This window comes from Physeter macrocephalus, chromosome 19 (genome assembly GCF_002837175.3).
Source record: "Physeter macrocephalus isolate SW-GA chromosome 19, ASM283717v5, whole genome shotgun sequence".
NCBI lineage: Eukaryota > Metazoa > Chordata > Mammalia > Artiodactyla > Physeteridae > Physeter > Physeter macrocephalus.
The window spans coordinates 8,406,495-8,426,385 of record NC_041232.1 but is presented as its reverse complement, the minus strand read 5'-3'; the positions used below and the strand labels follow the sequence as shown (position 1 = coordinate 8,426,385).

At 40.1% G+C, this 19,891-nt stretch overlaps 1 protein-coding gene across 6 annotated transcripts in view; it reads right to left on the bottom strand.

The window, feature by feature from the left end:
* GIT2 (GIT ArfGAP 2) overlaps window positions 1–19,205 on the bottom strand; it is a 48,931-nt gene extending 29,726 nt beyond the window's left edge. For all 6 annotated transcript variants that reach the window (XM_024120477.3, XM_024120479.3, XM_024120478.3 and 3 more), the window contains exons 1-7: window positions 19,031–19,205; window positions 14,699–14,832; window positions 13,146–13,258; window positions 12,413–12,518; window positions 10,828–10,914; window positions 10,580–10,710; window positions 8,492–8,586 (exon numbers count right to left, since the gene is read on the bottom strand). In XM_024120477.3, the coding sequence (XP_023976245.1) occupies window positions 8,492–8,586; window positions 10,580–10,710; window positions 10,828–10,914; window positions 12,413–12,518; window positions 13,146–13,258; window positions 14,699–14,832; window positions 19,031–19,082 (718 nt within the window). In that variant the 5' untranslated portion in view covers window positions 19,083–19,205. The remainder of the gene's footprint in view (window positions 1–8,491; window positions 8,587–10,579; window positions 10,711–10,827; window positions 10,915–12,412; window positions 12,519–13,145; window positions 13,259–14,698; window positions 14,833–19,030) is intronic.
* Window positions 19,206–19,891: the final 686 nt, after the last annotated feature.

Below are 19,891 nucleotides of genomic sequence, written 5' to 3'. Positions count from 1 at the left end.
CTCTCCCATGTGGGATGGTGGGGCTTCCTTGAGCTTTAGTGGCTACCTTCAAATTAATCAATTAGCATAAAACAGTCAGGGCCTGCCCAGGAGGTCTGGGCAGGTCCAGGCACGGGCTCTGTCTCCTATAATGCTGACTGAGTCCTAATCAAGCTTGTGGAGGACACTGATCATGTGTCAATGAGTAAAGCCACTATGAGCATTCACATACAGGTTTTTGTGTAAACATGTCTTTACTTCTCTTGCGTAAATACCTAGGACTTCTGGATTATAGGTAAATGCATGTTTAACTTGGTAAGAAACTGACAGACTTTTTTCCAGGGTAGCTCTATCATTTTTCTAACTGCAACGTATGAGAGTTACCATTGTTCCACATCTTCCCCAGCGCTTGTGTTGGTTTTTTGTGTTTTATTTCAGTCATTCTAATAGGTACTTAGTGGTATCTCACTGGGTTTTAATTTGTATTTCCCTAATGGCTAAAGAACTTCTCTCTTCATGTATCTGCCATTTGTATATTACATTGGCCCAGATTTTATTGGGTTGTTTCTTTTCTTACTGTAAAGTTTTAAGTATTTAAGTATAAATATTCTGGATCCAAGTCCTTTGTTGGATATGTGATTTCCAAATATTTTCTCCCAGTCTGTGGCTTGTCTTTTCATTTTCTTAACTATAGTTTTTGCAGAGCAAAAGCTTAAAATTTTGACAAAGGCCAGCTTATCAATATTTTCTTCTACGGATTGTGCTTTTGGTGTTACATTTAAGTACTTTATATAATCTAAGACCACTAAGATTTTCTCCTATGTTTTCTTCTAGAAGTTTTAAAGTTTTACGTTTTACATTTAGATCTATGATCCATTTTCAGTTAGTTTTTTAAAAAATATTTTATTTATTTATTTATTTATTGGCTGCATCGAGTCTTAGTTGCGGCATGCAGGATCTTTGTTAAGGCATGCGGGATCTTTTGTTGCAGCACGTGGGCTTCTCTCTAGTTGTGGCGTGCGGGTTTTCTCTTCTCTAGTTGTGGCACACAGGCTCCAGGGCACGTGGGCCCTGTAGTTGTGGCATGCGGGTTCCAGAACATGTGGGCTCGGTAGTTTGCGGCACGCAAGCTCTCTAGTTGAGGCATGCGAGCTCAGTAGTTGTGGCGTGTGGGCTTAGCTGCCGCTGGCATGTAGGAACCTAGTTTCCTGACCAGGGACCGAATCCACGTCCCCGGCATTGGAAGGCGGATTCTTTACCACTGGACCATCAGGGAAGTCGCCTCAGTTAGTTTTTATACAAGGTGTGAGGTTTAGGTTGAAGTTCATTTTTCTGCACATGGATATTCAGTTGTTCCAACACCATATATTGTACTGTCCTTCCTCCACTGAATTGCCTTTGCAACTTTTGTCAAAAGTCAATTGAACGTATTTGTGTGGGTTTATTTCTGGATTCTCTATACAGTTTAATTCACCTGTATGTCCACCTCTTCACCATAACCACTGTCTTGAGTACGGCAGAGCTTTACAGCAAGTCTTCAAATTGGGTGGTGTGATTCCTCCCATGTTACTACTGTTCTTTTGCAAAACTGTCTTGTCTATTCTAGTTCCTTTGTTTTTCCATGTAAAATTTAGAACCAGGATGTCCATGTCAAATAAGCAAATCCTTTAATTGCATTAAATTTACAAATTAATTTGTGGAGAATTGACATGTTAACTACATTGAGTATTTCAATCCATAAACATAGTAGAAACCCTTTTTCAGGCTTTCCTTGATTTCCTTCATCAGCATTTTGTAATTTTTAGCATATAGATTCCACATATATTTTGTTAGATTTATACCTAAGTATTTACTTTGGAGCTATTATAAATGTTATTATTTTTCTAGTTTCAGGTTCTAATTGTCCACTGTTAGTCTACAGAAATATGATTGATTTTTGGTTCTTCATCTTGCACTCTGCAGCCTTGCTAAACTCATTCATTAGTTCTAGAAACTTTATTATAGATTCCTTGGGATTTTCTACATGGAAATCATTTCATTATGAATACAGGCAGTTGTATTTCTTCCTTTTTAATCAGTGTGCCTTTTATTTGTTTTTCTTGCCTTATGGCACTGGTTAGGATTTCCAGTGCAATGTTGAATAGAAGTGGTGACAGTGGACATCCTAGCCTTGTTTCTGATTTTCAAGCAAAAGCATTCAATCTCTCATCATTAAGGATGATGTTAGCTGTGGCTTTTCAATAGATACTCTTTCTTGGATTAAGGAAGTCCCTTCTATTCCTAGTTTGCTAAGGTTTTTCTTTTTTCTTTAATCATGAAGGGATGCTGAATTTTATTAAATGCTTTTTCTGCATCAACAGGTAAGATTATACAGTTTTCTTTTTTTAGTCTGTTAATGTGATGAATCATATTAACTGATTTTCAAATATTTTCAAATATCAGTCATATACCTGGAAACCCCACTTGGTATATTACATTTTCCTTTTTACATATTGTTGGATTCAATCTGCTTATAATTTGTTGAGAATTTTGGTGTCCCTGTTAGTGAGGGATATTTTTTGGTGCCATCTTTGCTGGGTTTGGTATTAGGGTAATGCTGGCCTCATAAAATGACTTGAGAAGCATTTCCTCCCACTTTTTTTTTTTTTTTTACTGTTTTTTTTTTTAAACATCTTTATTGGAGTATAATTGCTTTACAATGGTGCATTAGTTTCTACTTTATAACAAAGTGAACCAGTTATACATATACATATATCCCCGTATCTCCTCCCTCTTGTGTCTCCCTCCCACCCTCCCTATCCCACCCTTCTAGGTGGTCACAAAGCACTGAGCTGATCTCCCTGTGCTACGTGGCTGCTTCCTACTAGCTATCTATTTTACATTTGGTAGTGTATATATGTCCATGCCTCTCTCTCACTTCGTCCCAGCTTACCCTTCGCCCTCCCCATGTCCTCAAGTCCCCCCTACCTTTTTATTTTCTAAAAAAAAATCACATAAAACGGATGTTATTTCTTCTTTGAATGTTTGGTAGGATAGTCTCATTTTATGTGCAAAACTTGAAATGTGAATTCCAAACACTTAAAAATATCTGTTAAGAATTTTAACTGCAAAGCTAGCAAGCCATGTGAGTCATAAGCCACACTGATTGTATTGCTGTATGGCAATACCACTTCAGCTGGTTCACAGTATTTACCAGTGCCATCATCTGGGCTAGGGTTTTCTTTAATGGAATGTTTTTAAGTACAAATTCAAGTTCTTTAAAATGTAGGATTATATATTTACATTATCTCTTTCTTCTTGGATAGGTGTTGGTAGTTTGTGGCTTTCAAAGAATTGGTTCATTTTATCTAAGTTGTCTAATTTATATGTACAGTTATTTGTAATATTTTGCATTACCCTTTAATGTCTGTGGGGTTTTTAGCGATATCTTCCTATGTGTATTCTTTCCTTTTTTCTTTGTCAGTATGTCTAGCCATTTACCAATTTCATTAATCTCTACAAAGAATCAGCTTTTGGTTTCATTGATTTCTCTCTACTGTTTTCCTTTCTCAATTTCATTGATTTCTACTCTTTATTATTTCTTAACTTCTGCTTGCTTTGGGTTTATTTTGCTCATCTTCTTCTAGTTTCTTGAGGGTTGGGAAACTTAGATTAGGATTTGAGACCTTTCTTCTTTTCTAACATAATAATTTAATGCTATAAAATTACCTGTAAGCTTTGCTTTAGCTGCATCCCACAAATTTTGATTTGCTGTCTTTTCATTTTTGTTCATCTGAAAATATTTTCTAATTTCCCTTAAGACTTCCTCTTAGACCCATGGATTATTTAGAAGTATGCTGTTTAATTTCCAAGCATTTGGGTATTTTCCAATTATATTTTGATTATTTACTTCTAGCTTAACTCCATTATGGTCAGAGAATATACTTTGTAGGATTTTAATTCTTTTGGATTTGCTAAGGTGTGTTTTATGACCCAGAATATGGTCTATCTTGGAATGTTTGACTGTGTACTTGAAAGGAACATATGTTCTGATGTTTTTAGGTACAGAATGCTATAAATGTCAACGAGATGCAGTTGGTTGATGGTTTCAGTTCAATATCCTGGCTGATTTTCTACCTCTAGTTCTATCTATTAACTAAATGAAGACTGTTGAGTCTCCAACAATAACTGTGGATTTGACCTTTTCTCCTTTCAGTTCTATCAAAGTCTGCTTCCTATATTTTGCAGCTCTATTGCTGGGTGTGTACACATTTAGAATTGTTATGTTTTTTTAGTGAGTTGACCCTTTTATCATGTTGTGTCCCCCTCTATCCCTGCTAATTTTCTTTGCTCTGAAGTCTACTTTGTTTGATATTAATATAGCCACTCTAGCTTTCTTTTACTTAGTGTTGGCATGGTATACCTTTTTACCTCTTTTTGCTTTTTAACTTACCTATACCATTATATTTAAAGTGGGTTTCTTGGACACAGCATACAGTTAGGGCTTGTTTTCTTTTTTTTAATCCATTCTGATAATCTCTGCTTTTAATTGGTGTGTTTAGATCATTAACATTTAATGTAATTATTGTTACATTTGGATTTAAGTCTATGATTTATTATTTAGTTTCTATTTGGACCTCAGTTTTTTTTGGTTGTTTTTTTTTTTGTTTTGTTTTCTTGCGGTACGCGGGCCTCTCACTGCCGTGGCCTCTCCCGTTGCGGAGCACAGGCTCCGGACGCACAGGCTCAGCGGCCATGGCTCACAGGCCCAGCCGCTCCGCGGCATGTGGGATCTTCCTGGACCGGGACACGAACCCGTGTCCCCTGCATCGGCAGGCGGATTCTCAACCACTGCGTCACCAGGGAAGCCCTGGACCTCAGTTTTTTGTTGCTCTCTCTCCCCTTTCCTCTCTTTTTTTGAATATTTTGAATCAAAACATCTTTTGATTATTTGGGTAATTTTTAACATTCCATTTTAATTTACCTCTAGAGTTTCTGACCATATATCACTGTATAGTCTTTTTTCAGTGCTAGGGATTAAAATATACATAAGTTTTTACAGTCTACTTAGAAACAGTATTTTACCATTTTAAGAAGAATGCAAAAATTTACCTCCATATTTCTTTTACCCTCTCCCTTTTATGTTATAATTGTCAAATGCATTACGCTGACATATGCTGAAAACCCCACCATACAATACTATAACTTTTGCTTTAAACTGTCATACATATTTTAGAAAACTTAAGAAGAAAACACAGCCTATTGTATTTATCCAGATACTTATCATTTCTGTTCTTCTTTCATTTCTGAAGTTCCAAGATTCCCTCTGGTATCAATTCCCTTCCACCCAAAAAACTTCCTTTAGTATTTCTGTTAGAGCAACTAATTCTCTTATTTTCTTTCATCTTAAAATGTCTTTAGGGGCTTTCCTGGTGGCGCAGTGGTTGAGAGTCTGCCTGCCAATGCAGGGGACATGGGTTCGAGCCCTGGTCTGGGAGGATGCCACATGCCGTGGAGCAACTAGGCCCGTGAGACACAACTACTGAGCCTGCGCGTCTGGAGCCTGTGCTACGCAACAAGAGAGGCCGCGATAGTGAGAGGCCCGCACACCGGGATGAAGAGTGGCCCCCACTTGCCGCAACTAGAGAAAGCCCTCACGCAGAAATTAAGACCCAACATAGCCAAAGACAAATAAATAAAAGCTGAGCTGATGTCCAAAAAAAAAAAAAAAAAAAAAAAAAAAAAGTGGCCCCCACTTGCCGCAACTAGAGAAAGCCCTCACGCAGAAATTAAGACCCAACATAGCCAAAGACAAATAAATAAAAGCTGAGCTGATGTCCAAAAAAAAAAAAAAAAAAAAAAAAAAAAAAAAGTCTTTATTTTTTCGGGACTTTCCCGGTAGCACAGTGGTTAAGAATCCGCCTGCCAATGCAGGGGACACAGGTTCGAGCTCTGGCCTGGGAAGATCCCACATGCCATGGAACAACTAAGCCCGTGTGCCACAACTACTGAGCCTATGCTCTAGAGCCCACGAGCCACAACTACTGAGCCCGTGTGCCACAACTACTGAAGCCTGTGCACCTAGAGCCTGTGCTCTGCAACAAGAGGAGTCACTACAACGAGAAGTCCGCACACCACAACAAAGAATAGCCCCTGCTCGCCGCAACTACGGAAAAGCCCGCGTGCAGCAACAAAGACCCAATGCAGCCAAAAATAAAAAATATAAATAAAATAAATTTATAAAATAAAAAGTCTTTATTTTTTCTTAATTCCTGAAGGTTACTTTCACTGGAAATGGAGTTCTAGGTTGACAGTCTTTTCTTTCAGCACTTAAAAAATATTGTTCTACTGGGGCTTCCCTAGTGGTCCAGTGCTTAAGACTCCCACTTCCACTGCAGGGGGCGCATGTTTGATCCCTGGTCGGGGAAGTTCCGCATGCCCCGTGGTGTGGTCAAAAAAAAAAAAAAAAATTGTTCTACTTCCTTTTCATCTCCATGGTTTCTGATGAGAAATCCACAATCATACAAATAATTGTTCCTTTGTATGGTATGTCATTTTTTTCCTTGGCTGCTTTCAAGACATTTTCTTTCTTCGGTTTTTAGCAGTTTGATTTTGATGTGTCTGAGTGATGATTTCTTTTGAGTTTATCCTCTTTGGAGTTCTCAGAGACTCTTGAATTGTAAGCTTATGTCTTTTGCCAAATTTAGAGTTTTTAGCCAATATTTCTTCAAGTATTTTTTTCTGCATCACATTCTTTATGATCTCTTTCTGGGAGTGTGATGATACAAATGTTTTGATTTTGTCCCACAGGTCCCTAAGGCTCCGCTCGGTTTCTTTTCCTCCTACTCTTTTTTCTCTCTGTTGCTCAAACTGAATTATTGCTAGTGATCTATTTTCAATGCACTCTTTTCTTTGCCATCTCCATCTGCTATTAAGCCCAACCAGTGAGTTTTAAAATTTTAGTTATTGGATTTTTTAATTCTAACATTTCTGTTCTGTTCTTTTCTATATCTTCTATTTCTCTGCGGAGACTATCTATATTAGATTTGTTTCAAGAATGTTCACACTTACTGCTTAGAGCATGATGTTACTATCTGTTTTAAAATCTTTATCTGATAATTCCAACATCTGAGTCATCTAGAGGGTTGGCATCTGTTAACTACCTTTTCCCATGCAAGTCTTTGGGATTTTCCTGGTTCTTCATATGTGGAGTAATTATGGGTGGTATCCCTGACATTTTGCATATTACGCTGTGGAGACTCTGAATCTTCCTTAAACTCTATGGAGAATGTTAATATTTTGTTCTAGCAGGCACCTGACCAGGTGAGGTTCTGTCTCCGGGGCCACGTGGTGAGAGAATAAAGAGAAAAACAAAAGCAATCAGGATTCCCTTCAGGCTCTTGGTCAGAGATTTAGGCACCTGTGCTGTCACTGCTGTTGCCACTACTGAAGCCATAGGATTGCCTAGGGACGAGGGTGGGGAAAAAAGGAAGAGAGAAAAACCCAGGGGAATTCCCCTATTCTCTGTCCCGTAGGAATCCCATTTCCTGCTCCTCAGACCACACAGAGAAGGCTTCTTTGCACCTGCTATGCAGTTCCAGGTTTCAGGCTGTCCTGGATGCCATATCAGAAGCAAAATAAAGGGGACACACCACCAGTTTGATGGTACTTTGAGCTCCCTAATCTACCTGTTACAGTCCTCAGATAGTTACTCCATGTATTTGGTCCAGAGTTTGTAATTGTGTTCAGCAGGAGAGATGGGGTGGGGGTGTGCTTATTCCATCTCACTGGGAACTGGAACCACACCAAGGGCTCTTAACTCAGTTGTACAAACAGGGTGGAGAACCACTGTATACATGTATGTGGATATTCTATATTAAGGGTTGGCAAACTCTTTCTGCAAAGGGCCAGATTGTAAATATTTTGGGCTTTGTGGCCGTACGGTCTCTGTTGCAACTACTCAACCTACTCAACTCTGCTGCTATTGTGTGAAAGTAGCTGTAGATAATATATAAATGAATGGGCAGGGCTATCTTGCAATAAAACTTTATTTGAAAAAAAAACAGGTGATAGGCTTATCTGGCCCATGGACCACGGTTTGCTGACCCCAGATCTACCTCATGAGCAAAGCTGGTTAATGGTAAAGTTCACTTTTTTACTTTTTCCCATTCCTTAGATAGCAGAATTCTGCAAATTACCACAAAAGTTAATCCTTTGCTCTTCCATTCCTACTCCCATTAATCACAAGAACCGTGGTGCACGTTCAGTTTGGGTTCAATTATGCTCTTTGATTCCTGAAATAGTCACTACTGTACAGCTAAAATTTTAAAAACTAAAATTCAAGATTTGACCGATGTTACATATTTCACATATAACAAAAAAATGCTGTAGTTATCATTGCAAATAGAAATCCTTATTTGCAATTTTCTCAAGGATACGTTAAAGCAGAGATCATAAATAATAGTGTCCCAATTTGTTTTTCCAGAGACTGACTGGCTGGAGGTGTGGAGAGGCTGCTGTCCTTCCAACTCACCTGGTTTCCTGCCACACAGATAGAAGGCTAGTCTGTCAGTCAGCTCATACTGTATTTCTACAAGGCGTTCTGCCAGCTCATGGTGCCCTCCTTGCCTACCAAGAGAAAACAAAGTACCATTTATATTGCTCGCTGGCCACTGGAGCTAGAATAGAAAAGTACAGAGACGTCCCCCGAGATACCTGAGTCATTTATCAAACGTGACTTTTTAGAATAATCAACCTTTTTGTGTGAAGTAAACTGTCAAGGTCTACTTCGATTCCCACCTTTATAAAAACTGTTTTCACAATCTCAACTATCGCCTTTCCTTTATTAATTTATAAGACAGAGTACTTAATAAGGAATTCAAGGACTTATGAGAGGGACAAAGAATAACTTCATCTCATGAGGTAGAAAATAAAATTAATAAATGGTCAAGGGTAGAGGTTCTCAAAAATTAACGAGCATGCTTAAAAAAATATACAGATGTCCAGGACCCACCCTTGGAAATTCTGAATCAATAAAGACGGGAGCAGTGTGGACATTAATATTTTGAAAAAGGTCCTTCCCTTAGATGCTTCTCATGCAGCCAGCCTGACTTCTGGATTAGAGTTCAGTAACCACTTCAAGGTCTTTGATTCAGGGAGAGACAGACCAACCTAATGCATAGCTCACACCTCCTTGTCTTTAATTTCCATCACAGAAAATATTAATTTTGCCTTTGAAACAAATATTTAAGCTGCTTGAAATCCTTTAAGTAACAAGGCATATAAATAAATCATTACCCTGAGAGACTCTTATGTGCAAGGTACAAGAGGAAATTCCAAGGTAAGTGATAAGTATCATTTACTGAGGGCTCTGTTCCCCTTAAAAGATGAAGTCTAATTTCTGCCAGTTTCTCTTCCCACATACAAGGCACTACAAATATTCTCCAATCTATCCACACATCTTTGATTTCTGTGATGCACATCTTTTTTTCTCATTTTTTAACATCTGTGAAATCAGGAAGTATCCTACAGTTGATAGTACATCATCATTTAATTGGTTGAGTCTTTTCCTTTTTAATGGTATATGAAATAATGATGACCCATATAAACAGTGGAGTGTTAGACCTGATGAAATACTGTATTCCTCAGTACCTAAGCTCTTATTCCCAGACACACTCTGCTCTATCCAATTAGGTCTCCTGCTGTGCCGAACATGCCCTGTCCATCCCTCCCTCCTGAACTTGACCCATGCCCTTCTTCTCACTTGGAACACCTTAGCTCCTCTTCACACACCCAAATCCAACCCACTCTTCAAAGACCAACTAAAGACATTTCTTAATGATTTGGGCCACAGTAAAGAAATCCTATATATGTATCCATTTTGGTAATGAGTTCTACATTATCTTGCCTCATTTAACTCTTACATGCATTTAGGAACCCTTTCCTCCCTGAGAGAGTAAATTCTAGGAGGGCAGAGTTCATTTCACTTGTCATTTTCAAGTTGTCATTTGTCATTTTATCCTCTGCAGAGTATAATTCTTTGCAGTTCATAAAGTTAATTTGGAAAAAGGAAAGATGATCCATCTTCTATCATTTAAATGATATTCAAGCCTAATCTATGTATGTATTTATTTATTTTCCAGCACTTGACAGCCAAAATTTTGAAACAAAGAAAAAGTTAAAGAATTTTATAGCAAGCACCCAGATGTCCACTACCTAAATCCTGCAATGAACATTTTACTATATTTGTTTAACCACGTATCTATCCATAAAGATTTGTTTCTAAGTTCAAGCAATGACTAAAACTATTAAAAAACTGAGGAGTGGGTTCTGCAATTCTTCATATTTGAATTGTACTCCAACTATGGCTCAAATACCACTGCGTTTAAAGGATAAAAAGAAATGAAAGACTGGAAGCTAAGCACAAGGTTAACGGTTCTACCCTCCCTGACTTTAGCTGGCTCTAAGATCATATGCGTTTGAAATACCTTCATCTGCAAAATAATAAATGCAAACCTCTGAAGGGGTTAAATGTTAATCATACACAATTTAGCCACTTAACAATGAATTATACACAACAGAAATAATCCCAGAGAGAGGTGACAAGAATCTAGTCTCTTACCTTGCATAATCAACAGGAGTTTTCCCACTCGCGTCTTGTGTGCCTGGGTCTGCTCCATATACTGCCAATAATTCCGCCTGTAAAATCTGCCCTGCTTTGGAGGCAACATGGAGTGGGGTGTTTCCTTTCTCCTAAGAATCATTAATAAAAAGTATACAAAAAGAAGCAAAATTAAATAAACGAAAGGCTACACGAATGCAACCCATTTAGTTTCAATTTAATATCTGAATCAATTCATTCTTTCTTACAGGGTGAAAAAAGTTGGCTTGTGCTCCTAAAGATAATAGCCTCAAACAGGTTTCAAGATTCCCTGTTCTCACGCTTGAATGGAGTTGCTGAAAAATACACACACAAGAAAGAATATTTGTTAAAAATGTAAAGAATGACGTAGCAGAGCAGCTGGAGGACTATTTTAATACACATTATAGTAGTACTACATCATCTTTATTTAGCTCAGTAAGGTGGATGAAGCAGTCTCTCCCTTGCCGGTCACAACCATCTCCGGGCTCTAAGGCAGGGTCAGGCCCATTTTCCTGACAGGAAACTAGGGCTGGGAAGGCTGACCTGCCCAAATGCATGATCTAAGGGGCACGACCAGACCTTGAGTGAGAGGGAGTGTGAAGAGGTGGCTGAGCATGGCTCTGAAGTCTGAATTTCAAACCATATACCCCTCAAGCTGTGTGACCTTGAGGAAGTTCTTTAAGCAATCTGAACCTCAGTTTCCTTACCTCTAAAATGGTGATAATAATGCCACCTATTCACAGGGTTACTATAAGGACTCAATGATATAACAAAGCATGGAGCCTGGTATGTAGGAAATGCTCAAAGAATATAGCTGCTATTATTATTGTTGATGTTGTTATTTGTTGTTATTATTGAACCTAGGGCTTTAGAGCTTCATATCCTATACCATGTAAATCACAGGATTCTGCCTTATATCACACTCTCTCCACAACACTATTCTTGGCCTTGTAGTTTTTCAGGGTGGGAAATAGGCCTGTGCTATACCAAATTCTGTACCACTACAGAAATGCCCTTATACATTCAGAAGATGAGCTGCCTTCCTTCAAGTCTAACCTAGAATTGTCCAAAATGCAATAACTCTTATCATAGCAATGGAGAAATCTACACTAACATCTGTATCCAAGTCTTATTTTTTAATTAATTTTATTTTTAAAAATTGTGGTAAAAAACACATACCAAGTCTTATTAATAAATGGAAGTAACAATCATATATATTTCCATGCAAAGTTTAAAATTCTGAATTATGAGTGCCTATGATCTGTGTGAGCATTTGCCAAAAGCAGTGCTTTGAAAATAAGGATATGTATTTTCATGGCATCTCTCAAAAACATGTAAGGGCCCACATAAAGAAAACCATCTACTCATTTTGCAAGTTTAATAAACCATCCCGTGTACTACAGCTTTGAGTCACACCCTGCTTCCTGAAGATCCCACTCAGCATGCAACCTAGAAGCCTGCAGAAGTCCCACAAACCTTCTAGTCCCTCCTAGAAACAAACTCTGAGATGGCTCCTATTTCAAAGCTAAACAAACAAAAACTTACAGAAATACAATTTTAGAACCATATCTGAAAAACACAAATAGTTTTCTGGATACTTATTTGTTCCTCTGCTCCTTATACCTCCACTAACATGAATGGTCGCCATTTGAAGTAAGATGAAAGAAGAAACCAACTGCAAAAAAAGCTGTTACTAATTATTTAGTGTACAGAAAGGAGCTTTTGTTTTTCTTTTCTTTCTAAGTTTTTTTCAAATGAGACAATATGCTGCTTTATCCAGCAATTTTAGGGATTTTAAAAGGTGTGACCCACCTTACTAAGATCTTTGGCAGTCACACTATCGTCATCCCGGCAGGGCAAGCGGTGGACAAATGCTAACATCTGATACTTTGCTCTGATGAATTCTGCTTTATTAGGACTGGTTTGAAAACAAAAAAGAAAACAGTTCACTTGCAGTTCAGATACGACATTCCCCATTCTTCAGACTGTAAAAAGAAGAGGAAGTGACCCACATCCCCCACTCAAGAATAGAATGAACAATACTGAAGTAAGTTTCAGCAGTGCGCTGTCAGGCCTGAAGTCTGAAAACATACATTAGTCATTATAATGGCCAGGACTGCAGAATACCTGCTTTATATAGCATCTTTCTGCTCTGTGTAATTTTCTTAATTGACCTAGCAACCTTGCAAGGAAGCAGCTCTTCATCCCATCTTATAAGTGAGGCATCAGGCAGACTGGAGCCCAGAACCGAGATTTCTGGTCTGTCTACTGTTTGAGTGCCAAAGCTCAAATGTGATTACATCAAAAGCCACCAAGCCTTAGTCTTAAACCGGAGAAACCACTGAATTGTGCTGGGTAACCATGCAAAAGAGATGGTCCCATGCCTGGCTTTGTTCTGCATTCCTAATAGCAAAGAGGTCAATGCAAAACTGGGTGACCACCTCCTGTGCTGCCCCTGTAGGGGCTGGTCAAAAACAGCTGCACTCCTTTCAGCGGGCCCCAGGGGTTACGAAGAAATAAGAGTATTTATAAACGTTTCACTCACTGTACTTTATCCTGTGGATTAGCTTTGCGTCTTCCACTGATAAGAGAGGCAGGGTCCAGCAAACAATGCTCCCATATAGAATTAGCACCATTATTATACAAGGTTTCAACCATCTAAAACCAAGCAGTATAAAATCATATTTAAGTTTCTTTCTGCAAACATCCAGTGGGAATCAGTGACTGAACTGGGAAAACAAAGCCCTATTACAAACACTAGCATGACTGGGATATCACACACTTCATCATCTTCTGTTTTAGAATGAGAAAGATGAACCTGTACGCAGGATTCAGGTTTGACCAGCAGGATAGCTAAGTACTTAAATGGGTTTGATTACATTTTCTTATAGATGATGAAGAAAGAGTACTTTGACACTTTAGGACAGTATTTCCCAAGCCTGAGCATCCAAATACTATTTTCAAGATTCTTAATATTTTTCTTTAAATCCACTTACTTTCTAAAACTTTCACTAGCAACTATAATTTGATGTGCTAGTTACAGTTTTAGGCAACCATTTAAATAAATATTTGAGTATTACCTACATCTACCTTGAGTACCACTGGTGGTTCACATGCCATACTCTGGGAATTGTTGTTTTAGGGTCAAATCTGGCATTTTAAACTACTCATCTCTGAACTTTATTCAGATCCTATAATATCATGAGTACTCTGTATAATCTGACTGCAGTAAACATCCATTTTCACGTGAGAATGAGCTGTTAGAAACTTCTGAGCAACAGTTACTAATAAACCATGTCTCCCAATTTCATTTCAAAGCATGACTCCTGATGTGGCCCCATCTGCTTTTTACGTTAGTGAAGATATTGTCACATCAGAGATCCACACTCACTCGTTCTGATCCTTTGGTACACATAGGCGAGTTTTAAGGACATGTTGTGCAGCTGGCACAGATTTAGTAAAATATGTACTCAAAACAAATGAAGGCGAAACACATGCGTAAGTCTGAGTTCCAACAGAACTCGAAGAATGTGTACCCCGAAATAGAAGTACCGGTGACATGACAATGGACCCCCAAATAAAACAAAGGGCCCCCTGAACACTTAGCAGGGTGTTAGGCATTCAAACAAAACAGAACTTAATTGTCTCTAACAGGTTACAAGAACTTTAAGAGAACTTAAATCAGATGTTTCAGAAATTTCTGAGGAATCCCAGTCCAAGCTTCTATCAAAGTGGACAACTTCATGAAAAGTTTCTAAGGAAGTCACTTTCAGAAACATTCATCACGGTACGTGGAAAAGACAGACGGTTTAAAAACAATTTCTGGTGACATTCTAGAAAGTCAGGAATGAAACATTAGCAGGAAATTCTAATGACTGTCTACCCATAGTTCAGATTTTGGGACAAGATTTACATTAGGAGGGAAAAAAATCTTAAATGATGAATTCAATAATTATATACAGCATCAATAAGCATGGCACCTCTGCTCAATTATGAGTCAAACATTTTTGTAAGATTTAAGAAGTATAATTTTAGTGCTAAAACAGTGAGCCCTAAAAACTTAAATTACAAACCATGAGCAGAATTCTTATTCTTTACCTGAAGCAATGTTGGAGGCCATGGTGTGTGTTTAAGATGCCTTACTTGAGAGATATGGCGCCCTAGACTCCGATGGACACTGCAGCACTCGTCACATATAAAAGTTCCCCTATTTACTGATGCCCAGGAAGGATCTGGAAAGAAGAATGAAATCAGTGGCAAGGATACCAGGTGGTTGCTATTCCGCCAGATGGCAAAAGATGACTGAGGTTTGGTTTTTCAGAAAAACAAGACATTTCTGTTGGTTTAGTATGCTAGTCAACATATCAAGCTGGTGAGTTTGTCTGATGCCCTAATGAGATCTACCATCTCAGATGTGTGCTCTTTCAATCAACGTAAGAGAAGCAAATTGAGAGGATTCACCTGAATCATTTTGAATCCATCTCCACAAGTAGCAAGATAACATAACTGTGTCAGTGAACAATCCACACAGAATTATGTGAAGTGAGTGGTGAAAAAACAGCTACCCTACAACTGCTACACATCTACATGCCACTGGGCTTAGCAGAAAGCTGCAAGTGACACAACTATACAACTGCTCAGCTGCTATGGTTCTGAACACAGACTGGGAAACCTGACCTCCTGTGCTAGGAAATGTGCTATCATATCCATTAGGTATTTTAAATAAACTGTTGAGTCCGATCCCGCCACTGATCTGAAAGGACAGAAGCTGTAAAAACAGCGGCTTCACAGAAGTAAAGATGTAAAATACAAGTGAGTAATACTTTTGGTGTGTGCACAATACTTCTTTTCCTGTGAAGTCCCACGGTGCTTCATTAGACATCCTTTGAAACAAGGAATAATTCACACTTGGTAAGCAGTAAGAATAACTCACACTGGGAAAGTAAACTGAATATTTAGAAACTCAAAATAAAGACAGACCTTCTACATTTCATCAGACTCACAATGGGGTGACAACAGGTGCTGCTCAAGCTGCCTGGCTTAAGGGGTACATTTAAAAATTCTTCAATGTCCACAAAAATCTCTAAAATGCATGTACACCATCTTTACCATTTCTAACAGTTTATACAAACCCCTTCCAACCATATAATGAAAAGTTATGGGATTTCAATCAAAGACAAACTGGGAGTCAAAGAGTGTAGTGGTTAAGAGGGTTGGCTCTGGAGATAAGCAGTCCAGGGTTTGAACCCCAACTCTGCCACTTCCTGCATAATGATCTCAGGCAAGTTATTTCTCTGAGGGTCCTCATCATGTATCAAATGGGAAGAACAACACATCTCAGGGTGGTGAGGATACAAAGAGTAAGTGAAGTTCCTTGCGTATAATAATATTTCCAAATTATTTTGTTAAGTACCATTCAAATATTTTCAAGAGCCCACTGAAATTCATGGCCACTAGAGAAAGTTTTTGATTGCTAATACACGAAACATCGAATGTTTCACATGAACACTGTCTTACTACAGTGAAAAATCTCAGTGGAGTTTTCAGGTAGTTGAACTCAGAGTAGGATATGAACTAGATTCACTTAAAAAAAAAAGGTAAACTATTGAATACTAAGATTTGATCAGAGTCAAATGTTTGCCATGAAATAAAACAGAAACAAAATTATTCAATGAAGTACAACTCTGTCAGTACTACTAAGCCATTCTAAAAAACAAAGATTGGAAACACCAAGATGAAGGATCCCTGCAAAGATACATAACAACTTTGCTTTTTGCAGTGTGGTACTACGACTAATGACACACATACAAAAAGACTATTCGTTTTGAAGATTACCTTTGCTTTTCACGTATCATTCAGAGGATTCACAACCTTCTTGGAGGAAATTAAACAGGAACAAGACAACAAGGATTTAACACACACTAAGCAAGGCTCTATATTAATCACCTTAACATCGTGAATCAGAATCCCATGGAGAGAACATCAGAATGTTAAAAACACAGTAAAATCCAAATCGAGTTTGTACGACTGAGGGTGGGTGAACCCCTTCCAGTTTATCTGAACGTTTTATTCCAGGGCTTCTTAACCTGGGTTCTAGGAACACAACCAATGGGCTTCAGAAATGTCTATAACCCCTCTGAGAAACCTTAACATAAATTCTGTATGAAAGAGTTAAGCATGTGTGCATTTTCTGGGAAGAAGGCCTGAGCATTCATCAGAATCTCATAAGGGTCACTTCCCTGGTGGCGCAGTGGTTAAGAATCCACCTGTCAATGCAGGGGACGCAGGTTTGATCCCTGGTCTGGGAAGATCCCACATGCCACGGAGCAACTACGCCTGTGCGCCACAACTACTGAGCCTGCGCTCTAGAGCCCGCGAACCACGACTACTGAGCCCATGTGCCGCAACTACTGAAGCCCGCGCCCCTAGGGCCTGTGCTCCTCTCAAGAGAAACCACCGCAATGAGAAGCCCGAGCACCGCAATGAAAAGTAGCCCCCACTCACTGCAACTAGGGAAAGCCCTCATGCAGCAACGAAGACCCAACACAGCCAAAAATAAATACATTAAAAAAAAAAAAAAAAAAAAAGAATCTCCAAGGGATCCCCAACCCTAAAGGTAACTCTTTTACTAAGGCTTTGCAGAAAAGGCAGCACAAATTCCCAGCTGCTCAAGTTCAGAACATTTCAAGGTAGCCTAATTATATTCAAAACAGGAAGGAAGTGACTCAAGTCTCTGTAGATGAGGCATGAGACAACTAAAAAGATAACAATGGAAGAGAAAATGTTCTATAATGCACAAAACGCCGGAGAGGGGCAAGACAGTATTTATTATTTAGTTCAGTATTTAGTGTGGCAATGGAGATGCAGTTTTCCTTTGCCCCATACCATCCACTGAGAAGCAAAGAAAAGGCATTTCAACAGGAAGTTTGAATCGAAATTCATGCGAATCAAACATCACAGAAAGTTCAACTGAAAACAGGCAAGAAAATAAGGAAGTGGAACAAATAACATTTCTAGAGAATACAATGGAGTTCGTATAACACACTAACTTGGTTTCTGAAACACTTCTTTTTAAACTCCTCCACCCGTCTCCCTATCTTCAAAGGAAACTGGTAACCCCACTTACAGTATACAGGCCGTGCAATAACCACATAAGGTTTGAGTTATCATAATACTATTTAAAATCAGTCTCCACTTCCATATGACAAGATGAAGTTCCAAGCAGTTGCAAAAACACTCGTGCTCATTTCGTTAAGATCGTTGATTGGACGCTATTGTGCCAAAGAAGCCATCTTACAACTTCAAATTCAAAGCAGATAAATCCAAACACTGAAAACAGCATAGAGACCTGTCAACCCAGTTCCAACCGCTAAGATGGATCTGAACTCTAAATCTGAAAACTATGCATAGGAGGAATGGTTCCGGCCTTTCAATGCTCCCATATGCCTATACTGCCTGAATGCACAAATGGCTATACTTCCCGTGATCTGGTGTGTGTTTGTTTTGTAAGGTGTAATTAATGTATGATTTAGAAATTCATCTATAGCTTTAAGGGACTGTAATTAATGTATGATTTAGAAATTCAACTATAGCTTTAAGGGACTGTAAAGGTTCTGTACACAGTACAAAAAAGAAAAAAAGGAAAAAAACCGCCTTAAATGAGATGATCCTAAGAATATTCATTGAATCTTCCCTGCCCCTGAGCACTGTACTCCCAATTCTCCTCATCGGAAAAATGAGGAAATCAAGACTCGGCCAAATGAAGTCACTAGCCCAAGGTCACCCAGAGGCAAAATCTAGTTTGAACTCAGCTCGTTCAGATCTCAGAACTTGAAACCAGCATTGCCTCCTAAGCGCTGGTCGCATTTGCAAGACCCCGACATCCTGGAGATTGTCCGCGGTGGAGTGGGAGTAGAGATGTCAGGAGCGGGGAACTCATCCATGGGGCTCCTCTGGCGAGTCTCAGTGCAGGGAAGCGGCGAGTGTCGCCCACTCCGGGCAGGGCCCCAGGGCCCCCTCCTGGAGCGGGAGTCTGGTTAGCTGTGGGGAGGGGGCTGACACCTGCAGCCTCCGGGGGCCGCAGCCGGGAGGACGCTCGCATTTCACTTCTGTAACTGGCCTTCCTGTGGATCGCCCAAGCCCCTTCCTGTTGGGAAAGCGGCCCCGACCCCGCCGTTTCCCCGCCCGGCCTGGGACAGAGGGGACGAGAACGAAGGCAAGGACGGGAGGGCGGCGACCCCCTGCCCGCTCCGGCTCTGACAGGCCCGGGACAGTCCCGCCCCAAGGCCGTCAAGGTTCCTCCTCGTCCCGAGCCCAGGCATAGGGTGCAGAGCTCGACAGCCGGGACCCGCCCGGCCCGAGGGGGCGGCCCCGGGACAGGGGTCCCGGCCAGGAGAGCTGAAGGGAGCGGGCCCGGCTGGTGCGACTCACCCGGCCCGCTGCAGTCAGCGCACACCTCGCTGCTCCGGAGCCGCTTCGACATGGCTCCCGCCTCCCACCTGCCGGGAACCTGGTGGCCCGGGACAGCGAAGGCGGCGGCGGCGGCGGCGCTTCCGCTCTAACGGGTCCCCACGGTGGTGCTGGCTGCGGCGCCTCTCCCCTCACCGCCTCACAGCCGCGGCGCAGCACGCACGCGCGGGGAGGCGCCCTTCGGCGACGGGCAGGTCATGTGACCGGAAAGGGCACGCTGCCTTGTGGCCATCTTGAGTGAGGGCAGGTGTCTTCTGTCCTACTTCCAAATTTCTTTGATTTGGTGTCTCCCTCTCTGGAAGAGATTCGCTTCTTCCCAGCTCTGATTAATACCAGGGGAAGCAGCAAAATCTAGTGACTAGAGGTATGCAGCCACAACCTTCCTGAGGCAATCAAGAGTCAAGTCATTTAGCATAACTTTGGCCAAGTTCACTTATTTATGCATTCCTTTATTCAGCAAATATTTATTGAGCATCTACTATGTTCCACACACTGCTCCAGGCACTGGAGAAGGAGCAGTGAGCCAAGAAGACGAAATTTCCTGTCTTTATGGAGCTTACTTTCAACTGCACTAGATCTACAATAAGTAAAACAGGAATATGTTAGATGTTTCCTTACGCTGCAGTTTTAATCTCATCTGCAAAATGGAGATAATGTGTATCTACCCGTAGCCCATGATTTGCTTTTGTATAGCCTGTTACTTAAAAATGATTTTTACATTTTTAAAAGGTTGGAAAGAAGAAAAAGGTGAGGAGGGATAGGATGAAGAATATTCAACAAAACGTAGATGACGTGCAAAGCTAAATATTTACTGTCTGGCTA